General features: G+C 41.0%; 1 protein-coding gene across 1 annotated transcript in view; it reads left to right on the forward strand.

Annotated features, from left to right (window-relative positions):
- Window positions 1-14,586, forward strand: part of SND1 (staphylococcal nuclease and tudor domain containing 1) — a 701,900-nt gene that overhangs the window by 639,121 nt on the left and 48,193 nt on the right. Inside the window, exon 19 of the mRNA XM_040343211.1 lies at window positions 12,964-13,087. Coding sequence (XP_040199145.1) covers window positions 12,964-13,087 — 124 coding nt within the window. The remainder of the gene's footprint in view (window positions 1-12,963; window positions 13,088-14,586) is intronic.

Below are 14,586 nucleotides of genomic sequence, written 5' to 3' on the forward strand. Positions count from 1 at the left end.
CTGCTGGGTTACTCTTACAGCTCTGCACTGGCTATGTACAGCACAATGATGATATCCCTGCTACGTTAACTAAGTATTTGAGCGACTTTGACAAGGACCAAATTGTACTGGCTAGACAGGTAGGTCAGAGCATCTCCAAAACTGCAGCTCTTGTGAGATGTTCCCAGTCTGCAGTGGTCAAGACCTACCTTCTTCTTTTTTTCTTTTTTTTTTATTACCAAAAATGGTTCAAGGAAGGCAAATCAGTGACAGGGTCATGGGCGGCCAAAGCTCATTGATTCATGTGAGGAATGAAGTCTATCCCATGTAAAATCCATGCTTGTTCAGATAGAAAGGTGACAGAACGACAGTGCATTGCAGTGTTGCATATGGGGCTGCATAGCCACAGACCGGAAAGGTTACCCATGCTGACCCATGTCCACAGCCAAAAGCACCTACAATGGAACCATGAAAATAAGAACCGGACAGCAGAGCAATGGAAGAAGGTGGCCTGGTCTGATCACGCTTTATTTTACATGTGGATGGCTGGGTGCGTGTGTCACTTACCTAAAGAAGTGATGGCACCAGGATGCCCTATGGGAAGAAGGCAAGCTGGTGCAGACCGTGTAATGCTTTGATCAATGTTGTTCTGGGAAACCTTGGGTCCTGCCATTCACGTGGATGTTACTTTTGACATATACCACCTACCTAAACATGGAAAATGGTATTCCCTGATGTGAAGAAAGGTGTTTTGTTTTTGTTTTTTGTGACTTTGAATGAGGTGAGTACACATGGCAATAGGATGAGTCATTATCAAAAACATGTTTTTATTGGTGAAACAAGGAACATGGAAAAATGACCTGTTACATGCAGCAATAAATAAAAATTGTCAAGCACATATTACAGACCATATATAGAATCAAATAGTAGCAACCAGCCAACCACGATATGGTGTGGAACAAATCCTGGATGTAATTAAAACACTTCAAATTACTTAGGTGGTGAACTCAAGATAATGTAATAAGTACAGCCGTCTGCAGGAGAATAAGTGCATCCAAATTAGCCTGAAGTGTTTCGTTGACAATACCACTCTTCTTACTTTGATATATACCACCTACCTAAACATGGAAATGGTATTCCCTGATGGTCGTGGCTTCTTTCAGCAGAATGTGCCCACGCTGCAAAAATGGTTTGAGGAACAGAGTTTGAGGCGTTGACTCCAAATTCTCCAGATCTCAATCCTATTGAGCATCTTTGGGATGTACTGTAAAAACAAGTCTGATCCATGGATGTCCCACCTGCCAACTTACAGAACTAAAGGGGATTGCTTGATGGCTGATAACACAGCATACCTTCAAATCTAGTGGAGTCCATGCCTTAATAGGTTAAGGCTGTGTTGGTGGCAAAAGGGGTATTCAGTATTAGGTGGGTGGTGATAAACTTATGGCTGGTGTATATTTGTCCTGTTTTTGAAGAGATAGATTTGTAATGTCAATATTTGTAGCATTCTTTTTTTGAACAGTATGTTTTGTATGAAAATGTACCCAAGTTTGCAGTACCTTATGAACAGTCATCTAAATTTGGAAATTGGCAAGGGCCTTTGGCTTTGCAGGTTCTTGGCAATTTGAGCTACCATATTTATCGCCCTATTACGCACTCCGACGTAAAGCGTGCACCCCTAATATAGCTCTGAAATTCCTGGAAATTTTTTTTTTATACTTAGTTTTGGTGTCTTGCAAGGGCGTCCATCAGCAGCCTTGTCAGGTCCGGCAGCCTTCTGCGCCCATTGTGGTGTCTGTGGTGTCCTCTCTCGCTGTCTCGGAGTCGAATCCCCGCTTCCCGCGCTGTTTGAACCACTCCGCCGACATATACCGAGCGCAGTACACTCGGGTATACTCGGACAGGCTCAGCTCCTCTCGCGTAAAGGACGTACAGGACGCGAGCGGAGCCGAGCATGCCAGAGTGTACTGCGCTCGGTATATGTCGGCGCAGTGGTTCAAACACAGTGCGGGAAGCGAGTATCGCCGTATATCGCGCACCCATGATTTTGCCCTGATTTTAAGGGCAAAAAAGTGTGCGGTATACGCCGAGAAATACGGTAATCTGCGTATAGTATATATAACCTGATATGTCAAAGGCAGCACATATCTTTGTCTCTACTGATTGTTAACCTTATTCTAAGCCAACACAAATGAATACTGTGTGTGTTTGTATCGTAAACAAATTATACACCGCTTTCAATCATCAAGGAGGAAAAACACTGTCATCGTCCCTAGCTAGTTCGAAAATACATGTGCTTTCTTCCCTTGTAAATGCACTTCTTCCTTGTGATTGTCACCTTGAAAGGCCAGGGGCTTTTAAGAGACACTGTACAGTATTGAGCAAGTGTAAAGAGTCTAAAAAAGATGAAATGCCATTATTTTTTACTTGAACAAATAGCTGTTCTAATGAGCAAGTTCCTTGTTTGTATTGACAAATAAAGCAGCCTTTAGAAATTAGCTTTTTGTGGCTCAGGTATTTGCTGAGCAGTGATTTGCCTTGGAGTTCAGCTACAGAGGGTTAATCATGTTCCCAGTAGTGTTCAGTTTCTTACATGCCTTTACAGTTTTAGTAATGCGAGGTAACTCAAAGGGAGGTCCGCTTTCCCCTTGGCATTGCTTTGGTCAGCATTTGTAAATGTCTTTGTCTCCCCTCCATGGATCTTCCCTCCCTCCTTTTCAGTCCATCCCTGCTGGGGGCTGCTAAGTCTGCAGGTTCAGCCTCATTTGTTAGCCCAGCGCCCGTACAAGTTACACTTCCCTGGGGGAATGGAAATGCATACTTTGAACCAACCTTACACTTCAGTTTATTCCACTGGCAGTTTATCCTTGTCATAGCACCCTTTGCTGACCAGTAAACGTAGTGTTTGTTGGGCTAGGTGAAATTGAAAAATCCAAGCTGCTGTACTAAGTGAATATTCTATGCGAGGACCATGTGTTCTCATTGTATTGGGGTATCTCAAATGTTTTGGTGTGACACTACAACAGGTTTCTTACAGATTTTGATGACAGAAAAGCAGAGCCTGAAGCAAACCTAAAAAGAAAGCATGGAGCACTGTGCAGTAATGTAGTGATGTATATTCGGTTACAATGGTACCATAGTTAACCTCTTCATGTCCAAGAGTTTAACATGTTATGGTTTTAAAAACTAACCAAGTTGGACTGCATTTAGTCAAGAAAACTAAATGCACAAAATGTATGTTGGGAACTCTAGGCAAACATCTAAATACAATATTGAAATAACCTATACTATGATTTTATCTGCCAGTCTAATGATCCAGCCACTCTTGCCAGACAGAATTGTCATGCATTGAACCTACTTTGCTGCTGCAGCACTAGATAGAGTTGGAACTGAACAAGCATTCTAGCTTGCTGTTTGGATACTGATCAAGAAGCAGATGACCAATACTGTTGACTTATGGGTTTATCGCTCTGCTCAATTTGCTCTAGCTGTTTAGGCCTCTCTCACACTGTCCATCCGATCAGGTCTGCCTATCCATTTTTCTGGTGGACCCATCCTCCACTATGGGCATTTAGCTGTAAAGGGACTTGTGTCCAGTTACACCCAGCTACAAAAAATAATGGAAGGGGGATCTGTTCCCCTCCATCTGGTTGGATTGGAGGTGCAGTTGGGTGTAGGTAGACAGCTGGTTCATTTACATCTGGCCGCCCATAAAGCAGAGCAGGCTGTGTATGTGTTCCCTCTGCATAAGCAGATCTGTCTGCTGAGCAAAACCAGATCGGTCCTTGTGAAAGGGGTCTTGGCCTTCTGTCGGAACGTAAAGTTTTTTTTGGTGGGGGGGGGGTTATGTAACATGTTCCAGCTCCTGCAGCTCTCCCCCCTCTCCCTGTGACAGCAGGCAGATGTTGTTTTCCCCTTGCCTGCTGCCACTATTTGAAAATAAAAAAGCAGTCTCCTGTGAATGAATGTAGTATAATGCACTATAAGGAAATTATTCCTGTAAATGAATGCCTACAAGTTTCCTCCACTGTTGCGACTGACGGGTTGTCGTTCTCAATGAACTATCAGGGTGCTGGTGAGTGCTCTGGTAGTTGATTGATTTTTCCTGCTCTCAGGTAACTGCCTGTTCTTACAAGGTACAGGCAGACAGCTATGCTGAGTCTTCAGGAGACCAAGGTTGCACACGTGATCCACTGATTGCAGGTACAGTGCTCTGCAGGTCCCAGGAAAAAAATGCATTTTTTTTTTTTTTGTGTAAAAAGCGAACTTGTACTTTATTTGCAGGAAAATATGCATTGCAGCCAAGCTTGATTGACCCTTAGGCCCCTGACAGAATCCACTTTCTCAGCAGGGGATCACTCCGCTGATCAGGCAGATGACAGTATTCTGCACAATGGTCAAAACCATTATGCTAGGACTGGTGAGAGAACATTTTAAGTGATTTTTATATTTTTTTTATTTTTTTTTATTAAACACTCTAATGTAATTATTTCACTTCAATGATATTTATCCAAAATTATTCAATGTTTTTTTTCTCTATAGAAAATATATTCAGAGAATAAAGTATATACTGTAATTAATGTGTTCAGTAGCCATGATTCTTTCTAATACAATTCCCAGAGTAAACACAACGCCTGGGGATGAAGCTATATAAATTACATGTTTTTTCCTTGACTACGTAGCCATAATGAATTTAAAACAAATTTAAGTGGAGGTAATACACAAGCAGTATATTTGTGGTTTTATTCATGCAACCTTTGATCCTTTCTGGCTATCAGAACCAGTCCTTCCAGATATAGCTTTTTTGTGTGCAGGTTTTGTAGTTGAGTTCTGTGTTAAGAATATTTTGAAGTGAAATGTAGGGGTTTATGAGATTTCGCATTTTCAAATACAGCTGGTCAGGTGGGTAAAATAAAAACGTATTTAATCAGTTCCATTAAAATCATCTGTTTTAAATGCTTTTAGCTACATCCTGTTAAGACTTTGTGTGTACGCAGCGCAAGGTTCTAGATTCTGCTGGGTCAGCAGCATGTGAGCTTGCTGAGAGTTCTTTTTAAAATCCATGTTCCCATGGCAACCCTCATCGTGCCTAATGAAGGGTGAGACCAGTGAGGTGAGAAGCAGGAAGGTGCAGAGACTTTCTCGCTGACCAAGCATTGTGGAGACAGAAGAAATGACTACACAGGCAATGCTTCCTTAGATCCCTGTAGTACTGGGTGCCTGTGTTTGTGTCTATTTTTAGTTTTGAAAAAATAAACCTGGTCTTCGAAGGATCACAATATTTTAAAGCAGCTAGCGGTCTTACAACACATCAGACCAAAGTAATATCATTTCCGGGGTAGGCAACACTTCGAGAAGTGGAGATCTACCTGGACAACATGAAAGAGATCAAAGATTACCAAGATTCGACACCCCCCACCCCCCCCCCTTTTTTTTAACACTGTATTACCAAAAGTGTCCCAATACTTTTGGTAATATAGTGTAGCTTCAGTAATTTGGGTTTCTTCAGTGATTTAAATGGAATTTTTTTTTTTCAGGCTTCATCAGCATAATGTGTAAGTCCTGGTTCACACTGGTGCGAGGCAGGAAACCCTGCGATACAGTACTGGTTCCTGCATCACACCTGAATCGCACACTGATTTACACTGACAGATTGGATTGCAGTGTGAACTGTCAAATGGTGCAGGAATTGGATCGCATAGGTGTGAACACCCACGGGATCCGATTCCAGTGTGGACCAAAAAAGGGTCCTGCACCATTTTGGTGCGAATGGGATGCAATTTCAGCCATGCAGTTTGTATGGCTGAATTCGCATTGCACAGACTGAATGTGATCTGCACAGCAAATGCAGTGCGAATCACATGCAATGTCTGTGATCGCACCAGTGTGAACCCAGCCTTAGGGCCATTATGTCTGAAAACCACATAAGCAGGACACTGCTTGAGATGAGTCGTTCCATGTATAGACTCAAGACTAAGGATGAGCTCCGGCGTGTTCGCACACCCCACGTTCAAAGCCCACGAGGAAGTTAATGAGACATCGTCCCGATGCGCGGCTGCAGAGATCGGGAAATGTCTCACTGCCTGTGATTAGCGCAGCGCCGACTTCCTGGCGCGCTCTGAACATGGAGTGTGAGAACACGCCGGCGCTCATCCTTAAAACATTATGAAACATTATTTTTATTTGTAAACACTGAATAAAATTAGGGTTACATAGTTTCATGTTTTACGTAGTTTTGTATGTTCTACTTCAAGCATATTTCATTTGTATTCAATATATCAGTGTTCACTGCATCATCATAATTCACTTTTGTACAGAGAGAACTTAATCTTCTATTCATACTTCCTGATTCCAGTAGTCAAAATGATTATTTTTTTTCCCTCCCCCTTCTGTTTCTGCGCTTACATTTCTTCATAGTCTAGGCCATTTTTTTGTATCCAGAATTGCTTCATAAGGTGAACAAACATAATACAGTCTTTCAGGGTTTTTGTATGGTCGCCTGTGGAGATCATGGTTTTTTACACTTGCTCTAGTTCTGTTACTTTGAGGCCCATTCTCTGTTCATGTTCTGTTTAATTTCCAGCAGCTTTATTAAATCTTCAGTTAATAAATGAACAGTGCTAAATGACTGCAGACTAGCTCTGAATGGGTCCAAGTTATAAACCGAAAATCTGTTTTATCACATTTGTCAGTAGTAGGCAGGGGAGCTTTGGCACAAGGATGAAATGTATCTAGGGCTTAACATTGTCATGTCTATCCCAGCTGAATCCACAGGTGTGTGCACTGTTGCATCCTGTTGTAGAATGCACACTGGGTTACACTATTGTTCTGTAGCCAATGCTGCTTTGCACCTGCTCAGAATATGCTTCAGTCACTCTTTTTTATCACTTAATTAAATCCTCATAATAATACACAAGTGTCCCTGCTGCAAGCTCTCTCTCTGATAGCCCATTCTTGCTGCCAGTTTAAAACCTGAGGGATCCACAATGTTATCTGTGGTTGCAGAAGCACACAGCGATTTGACATCACAGGTAATGTGCCTTTCTCGTGTGGTTGCCTGTTTCTCCAACCATTTTTGTGCAGTTGGCTTCACTCAACCTAATGGCTAAGCTACATAAGCGTTTTTAATCTTTTGCTACTGAGCAATTTAACTACTTGTTGGCAGTTGCCTTATTGCAGCTTGTTGCTAATGTCCTGCAAATGAATCGATATTGGGCATAGCAGAACATGAGGATAAGGACAGTGTTTTAGTTCTCTTAAGGATAACTTTACCTTTTCGTAATTATATAGAAGCATTTTCCAATGCCATTTCTGGCCCAGCCATCCCAATGTGCTTTTCTCTCACCTCATCCACAGGATATTTAGAATGTTATCAGTTAACATTTTTGAACGGATTTTTAGATTCCATCACTTCCTGTAGATTGTATCATCAGTCACTTTCTGTTTTGTCGTCTCCCAGAAGCCTCTACTTCCTTGTTGCATCACAGAAGAGGGCACCTCCCTCATTACAATACCACCATCCACCTACTCCCTAAACAATCCAATTAGACAATCTCCTGTTGATGTCCCATCAGCTATGTAGTACAAGAGCCTATCTGATTGGATACAAATTGAATGGCTTGTTCAGGTGTGTCCTCTATTCCATAGTTGTGGTAAATCTGAAGTAAATTGTACAGAGATTGTACAATCAGATTGCATAGTGTATGGCTATCTTTATACAAGTACATAGGAGGGAGTGGACAAAGACACTTGGTTATCAGGCCTCATTCACATCTCCATGTAGTGAAAACTCACATTTCCTCATACGTTTGTTGTGGGTGTTTTGGAGTGTTTTCACTCGTCACACATAGGGCAGCCCATTCACGCAACAATCGCCTTAGCATGGTGTGTTGCCACAGTTTTTTGTGCATTTGCTGCACTTGAGGAGCCTTTAACATGTAATGACAACACAAGCACAATGTACATTTGCACACATTTTCTGTGCAGTTTACCATGCTTTTGGAAACACAGACATAAATGGAGCCTCCTAGTTCTTGTCTAAATGCATCAATTTCTCTTTCAGGCCCCATTCACACCTGGAGTAGTGGGAGTGCATGTTTTTTGGCTAGTTTTTCCAGTGCCACACATCACAGCCTGTTGATTAAACTTGGCAAAGTAGGTTATGGGACATTTTTGCATGTTTTTACTGCATTTGTCACTTGTTTTTTCATGTGGCAAAATGTGTTTGCTTCTGTGTTTGGTGTGCCGTTAACAATTCATGGAACTGAAAGCGCAATTAAATAATTTTAGGTGTATAAACAAGTCCATATACTATACAATCTCTGCACAGATTTACCAAAACTATCAATCCAATCAGGTAGGCTCTTGCGTGACCTCAGGGAGTTTAGAATGTGGCATGAGCTCATCTGAAGGGACGCTGGGGAAGCCAGGCAAATGTACGCATGATGGAATGCCTAGGGTGCTGTGAAAAATTTGTCGATAGTTGAAGGTGTGCTAGTGAGGTCAGTTGGTAAACCCTTCCTGCCTTGTTTTCAAAATCAAAGAAAACTGGTATTTTTGTGCAACAGAGGTTCATTAATGGTATATTTGTTTGGTACATAAAGGAGCTGGAGTTTAGAAGAAAAAAAGGTGAACATGGCCTTTAACCCTTTAAGGCCTGGAAGGATTTTCCCCATTAATGACCAGGCCATTTTTTGCGATACGGTACTGCGTTGCTTTAACTGAAAATTGCGCAGTCATTCGATGTTGTACCCAAACAAAAAAAAAGTTTTTTTCCCCACAAATGGAACTTTCTTTTGGTGGTAATTGATCACCTCTGTGTTTTCTTTTTTGTGCTATAAACAAAAAAAGCAAACATTTTGAGAAATAAACTATTTTTTTTTTTTTTGCTTTAATTATCTTCAAAAAATATATAAAAAAATGATTTCTTACCCCAATAGGTATTCTTCTACATATTTTTGGTAAAAAAAAAATCACAATAAGCGCATATTGGTTTGCACAAAAGTTATACCGTCTACAAAATAGGGGATCGATTTATATATATTTTTTTTATACTAGCAATGGCGGTGATCAGCGATTTTTAGCAGGATTGCGGCAGACAGATTGGACGCTTTTGACACTTTTTTGGGAACCGTGACGTTTATACAGCGATCAGTGCTATAACAATGCACTGATTACTGTATAAATGACACTGGCATGGAAGGGCTTAACACTAGTGGTGATCAAGGGGTTAATTGTGTTCCCTTTGGGGGGGGGTGTACTGACCGGAGGAGAGATCGCTGTTCCCTGACAGAACGGAGATCTGTTTACATTAAGAGATCCCCATTCTGGCTCTCTGTGGAGTGATCGTGGGCCGCCCACTATATCTATTGCACAAGCCAACGTACAGCTACGGCGATTTGTGCAATAGAGCCAAAGTATAATGGCGGCTGGTTGGTAAGTGGTTAAATAGAAACGCAAGGAAGCCAATTTTAAATTACTTGGGTAACAACCTTTCCTGTGTGCAAAACACAAATACATTTTCTTGGGGCCTGCATGGACATGAGAAGCAAAAAAAAAAATCAAACATACTGCATGCAAGTCCAAAGCTGTGATCATAAATAGTTATTCGGCAGGCTGAATGAAAAAATAAAATAAGCTTTCAGGGTGAGTACCTGGTGTTTGCTCTGATGGGAAGTTGTGCAGTGGGGTGATGGTGCCCATTGTGACGGGCGTTTTCGTAGCAGGGCAGGCGGCCATTATGGTCCATAGTGATCATTGTGCACTGATGTCCACTATCCATGGATGTTCCCTCTGGAATTCGCCATCTGATTGCAACATTTGTGCAAGAGGTCACTTTGATTCATAGCAATAGCTCTAGGCTCGCTTATCTGGTGAGTATTTAGATTGGTGGAGGTGCACAGTCTTGGCTGTCCAAATCCTTCACAAGCTGGGTGAAGTGCATTTTGTTTGATGCTTGTTTGATTTCTGGTGAGTGTTTCGGACACAACACACTTGCCATTGGAATTACTTTGAACACATGGAAGTTTTCACTCAATCATGTCACAGATTTATTCATTTTAGAACTTTATTTGTTCATCACTTATTAAGACTTTTGTATGATTGTCACAACTGAGGCTGCACATAATTTTCTGGTTTATTGAAAAAAATATATATTTATTTCTCCATCCACACAAACGAGATGGTTGGAAAATAGCCACACACTGCTGGCACTGGGGTATGTTTTGAGTGGTAACATGGAATTTGGTGATTTTATGGTGGTGCTGTGAGAGGATTTAAACACCTCCCTGACATGCACACAAAACAGATGTGGCTCAGCACCAGGACAAAAGTGATCTTAACAGGTGTCCCTGGTACTCAAGTTCTCAAAAATTGTTCAGAGGAATAGTTTTATACATGAGAAAGAATAAAAATAGGGGGTGGGGGGGATATTGGCAAGGTAAGACAAAGACTGCAGTGCCTTTATTCTTGAAGTTGGGCATAACTGATTTTATGACTGGTGTTTGTTGTAATTTGATATTCAATATTTACAGTCTCTAGTCTGAGGCTGCACACGGAAATAGAAAGGCAATCGGCTGCAAAAGCCGGCCATGTATGGAATCGCAGCCAGTTTAGCAGGGACTGCCCGAGATTCGATCCATGTATGGGCTGGCGGTTCTGTAGTCGATCCAGCAATGGACTTTATTGCAACCAGCCTTTTGGATTTTCCTTGCTATTATTTCCAGCGGCTTTAGCAGTCGGCAGTGATTATTGTATTCTGCCGGCAGGAAAGGCTGAGACTAGCTTTTTTTTATTATTTGTATTTTTTTATGCAGAACTAAAGCCCACTAGGTAAGGTAGGCTCTTGTCATAGCAGACTTGCACATTATAACACATTTACCTCCTAACGTGCCCTCCTAATGTAATGACAGGTCCAAGCTTGCAGTTGCCACTCTTCCTGTGTCTGGATATTATAATGCCTTTAAACCTGATTGCCTTAGTTTCGGAGGTTTTTCTGTAATCCCTACAAAGGAGTTAACAGGAGCCGACATTCATTTTCTGTGTAAAGAACCTGGGCTCAGTCTGTGATGCTGACAGTGCTCACATTAAGCCGCACACCCACAGACTGTATGATAAACACAGCGGCTTGTGTCATGGAGAGCAGTCAATATCCAGCCTTAATTAGCCACTGGTGGTGAAATGTTTGACAAGGCAAAGGCAATGAAAAATGTCTAGTTTCAGGGTAACACAAGGACAGTTAACACAGGAAACAACCAAGTAAAATAGCACTTTGAAAAACTGTTGTATTGGATGCCAGGCAGAAAAGACAAAGTGTCAAAGGTGAAAGCTGAAACTCTGTAACAGTCACCTAGTATCTTTTTTTATTTTAGTGTTAAAGGGGTTGTAAAGGTTTGTTTTTTATTTTCTAAATAGGTTACTTTAAGCTAGTGCATTGTTGGTTCACTTACCTTTTCCTTCGATTTCCCTTCTAAATGTTTTTTTTTCTTTGTCTGAATTTCTCACTTCCTGTTCCTCCTCCGTAAGCTGTTCAGTAAGCTGTTCTAAATGATTTTCCCCTGCTCGGATGATGGTGGGAAGCTTACTGAGGAGAGACAGGAAGTGAGAAATTCAAACAAAGAAGAAAAACATTTACAAGGGAAATTGAAGGAAAAAAGGTAAGTGAACCAACAATGCACTAGCTTAAAGGAAACAATTTAGAAAATAAAAGATGAACCTTTACAACCCCTTTAAGTGTTTCCCTTGAACATTTTAAGTGTTTGTCTTTTTCTTCATATCTCATTTTACCTCTATATAAAAAGTTAAATCTTCTCTTTTCTGAAGAAAGACTTTTGCTCTTGCATACCCTAACAATTCCTAGTAATCCTATTTCTTTCTGAATTGCAGGTTGAAATATTGGCTCTCATGCCATACACTCAATTGTATTTGTTTTCAGCAACCTTTCGAAAAAAATAAAATAAAAAAATGGCAATGTATTCCTTTGAACTGCTACCTATCATTTCTGTTGAAATATTAAAACTATTAAAATCATGATTAGTCACCTTGTTCTATTTAATTATTCTTTCAATTTAAAGTTGGTTGAGTTTTTATTGGCAGCTTTAGTAATAAACTTGGATTTTTAAACCAATAATAAAGAATCTTAATCTCTATTATAACCTAGTCTAATAGGCATACCTAATTTGGTGCATAGTCCTCCATTGTCTTAGACCATGCTGTATGATGGGTTTGGTTTTTAAAGCACATCAGCAAAATATTCTGGAAATGTATTCCTAGCAGTAAAAATTGTAATCTGTATTATGGACCAATTACTGAGTTAATATATTAACCTCTGTGTATTGAAACCTCTAATTTACACATGGGATCAGTAGAGTCAGAGGCCCATTTCCAAATTAGGTATAGAGCTATTAAATGCTATCCTCGTTCATAATCTGAGCCATTTGATGCTACACGCTACCAATATAGAAGTCTGGCTGTTATGTTTGTTTAATCTTGCTGTTCCTTCTGACATGACTCACATTTTTTTTTTGTACATTTTGGATTGCACTCCTAACAAACTATATATACTAAACTATGTATTTTTTTTCATATTCTTAAATATACATATCCTTACACATGTTATATTTGTTTTCCTGCTGTGACACGAGCTGCCATTTTCTTTAGCCGTAGCTTCAAGGAGCAATTTTCTTCCCTGAAATTGTTTGATATTATGAAGCCTTTGGCTTAATGTTTTGTTAATATGTTTTGAGCCTAGCAGTGCCTTCTGGACTTGATGTCCTTATCAAAGGCTGAAGCATCACACTGCACAGTAGTTTAGACAATTGGTGCTGTTGGAAAATATCTTTAAAAACATCCCTCTGGAATAACTGTTGAACTGAACTTTAATATCAGTCTGTATGAGCCATCACCAATGCAAATTTTTTTTCTTTACCTACTTTCAGTTGTATATGGTTTTAGTTTACATAATTAACGTCTCCAATTTCTCTCTAGGTACACAGCTTGAGAAACTCATGGAAAGTATGAGGAGTGAAATTGCCAGCAGTCCCCCTTTGGAAGGGTCGTTCGCACCACGCCGTGGAGATTACTGCATTGCCAAATATGTGGATGGAGAATGGTAGGAAATGTGAAATGTGTCATTAATTTTTGTGGCACTGTGGTGCTGTAAACTGTCACTACTCACACAATCAATGAATTGCATCTTGTTTAGCAAAGACATGCTGTATATCTATATATAATCTCGAAAAAAATAAATATATTATTATATCTTGACAACACTAAAGAAATTACACTTCGCTACAATGTAAAGTAGTGAGTGAACAGCTTGTATAACAGTGTAAATTCGCTGTCCCCTCAAAATAACTCAACATTCAGCCATTAATGTCTACACCGCTGGCAACAAAAGTGAGTACACCCCTAAGTTAAACATTTGCAAATCTGGCCCAAATTGTCAATATTTTGTGTGGCCTCCATTTTCCAGCAATGCCTTAACCCTCTTGGGCATGGAGTTCACAGGTGCTTCACAGGTTGCCACTGCAGTCCTCTTCCATGACAACATCACAGAACTGGTGGATGTTGGAGACCTTGCACTCCTCCACCTTCCATTTGAGGATGCCCTACAGATGCTCAATAAGGTTTAGGGCTGGAGACTTGCTTGGCCAGTCCATCACCTTTTAGGCTTTGTTCACACTATTCTTGCATGCAGCTCACAGCAGGTGTCTGGTGCGTCCCTGTTCACGGTTTTATACGTCATACTTCATATTCCCATTGCACACTTTCCTGGATCTGCTCTTGGGTTTGGGTGCTTGTAGCAATAACCAGCTGGATACTGGTACACGTTACAGTAGAAATATTTGCCAGCACACCATGGAATGACGTAAATAGCGTGCCTGACGAAGGGGCCCTGCGTGACTCCGAAACGTTGCACTCTCTTTGTGTTGTGATCATGCAATAAAACACCCGTTTACTGTTTCAGGCCTGATTTCGGCACACATTTTTGGCTGAATTCAGACCTGAAACAAACCAAAAGACGCACAGAACCCCTGTGCAAATTCGCACAGGAGCCGAATCGGAGATATGTGAACTGGCTTCACAGAGATCCAGTCAAAATCTCCTGCTATTGCAAATTAGATGCAGTTTCTTTGCATCCAATTCGCAGTAGGGTGGAGCCAGCCTCACCCTCGGTTTCTTTAGCAAGACAGAGGTCGTCATGGAGGTTTTTGGGGTCGTTAACGTGTTGGGATACTGCCCTGAAGCCCAGTTTTCGATGGGATCATGCTCTGCTTCAGTTTCTCACAGTAAATGTTGACATTCAAGTCTTTCAATGAACTGTAGCTCCCCAGTTCAGGCAGCACTCGTGCAGCCCCAGACCATGACTCTCCCACCACCATGCTTGACACTGTAGGCAAGACACAGTTGTCTTTTTACTCCTCGCCTGGTTGCTGCCACACATGATTGACACTATCTGAACCAAATACGTTTATCTTGGTCTCATCAGACCACAGGTCATTGTTCCAGTAATCCATGTCCTTAGGCTGCTTGTCTTCAGCAAACTGTTTGTGGGCTTTCTTGTGCATCATCTTTAGAAGACGCTTTCTTCTGTGAGGACAGCCATGC

Source organism: Rana temporaria, chromosome 3 (assembly GCF_905171775.1).
Source record: "Rana temporaria chromosome 3, aRanTem1.1, whole genome shotgun sequence".
Lineage (NCBI taxonomy): Eukaryota > Metazoa > Chordata > Amphibia > Anura > Ranidae > Rana > Rana temporaria.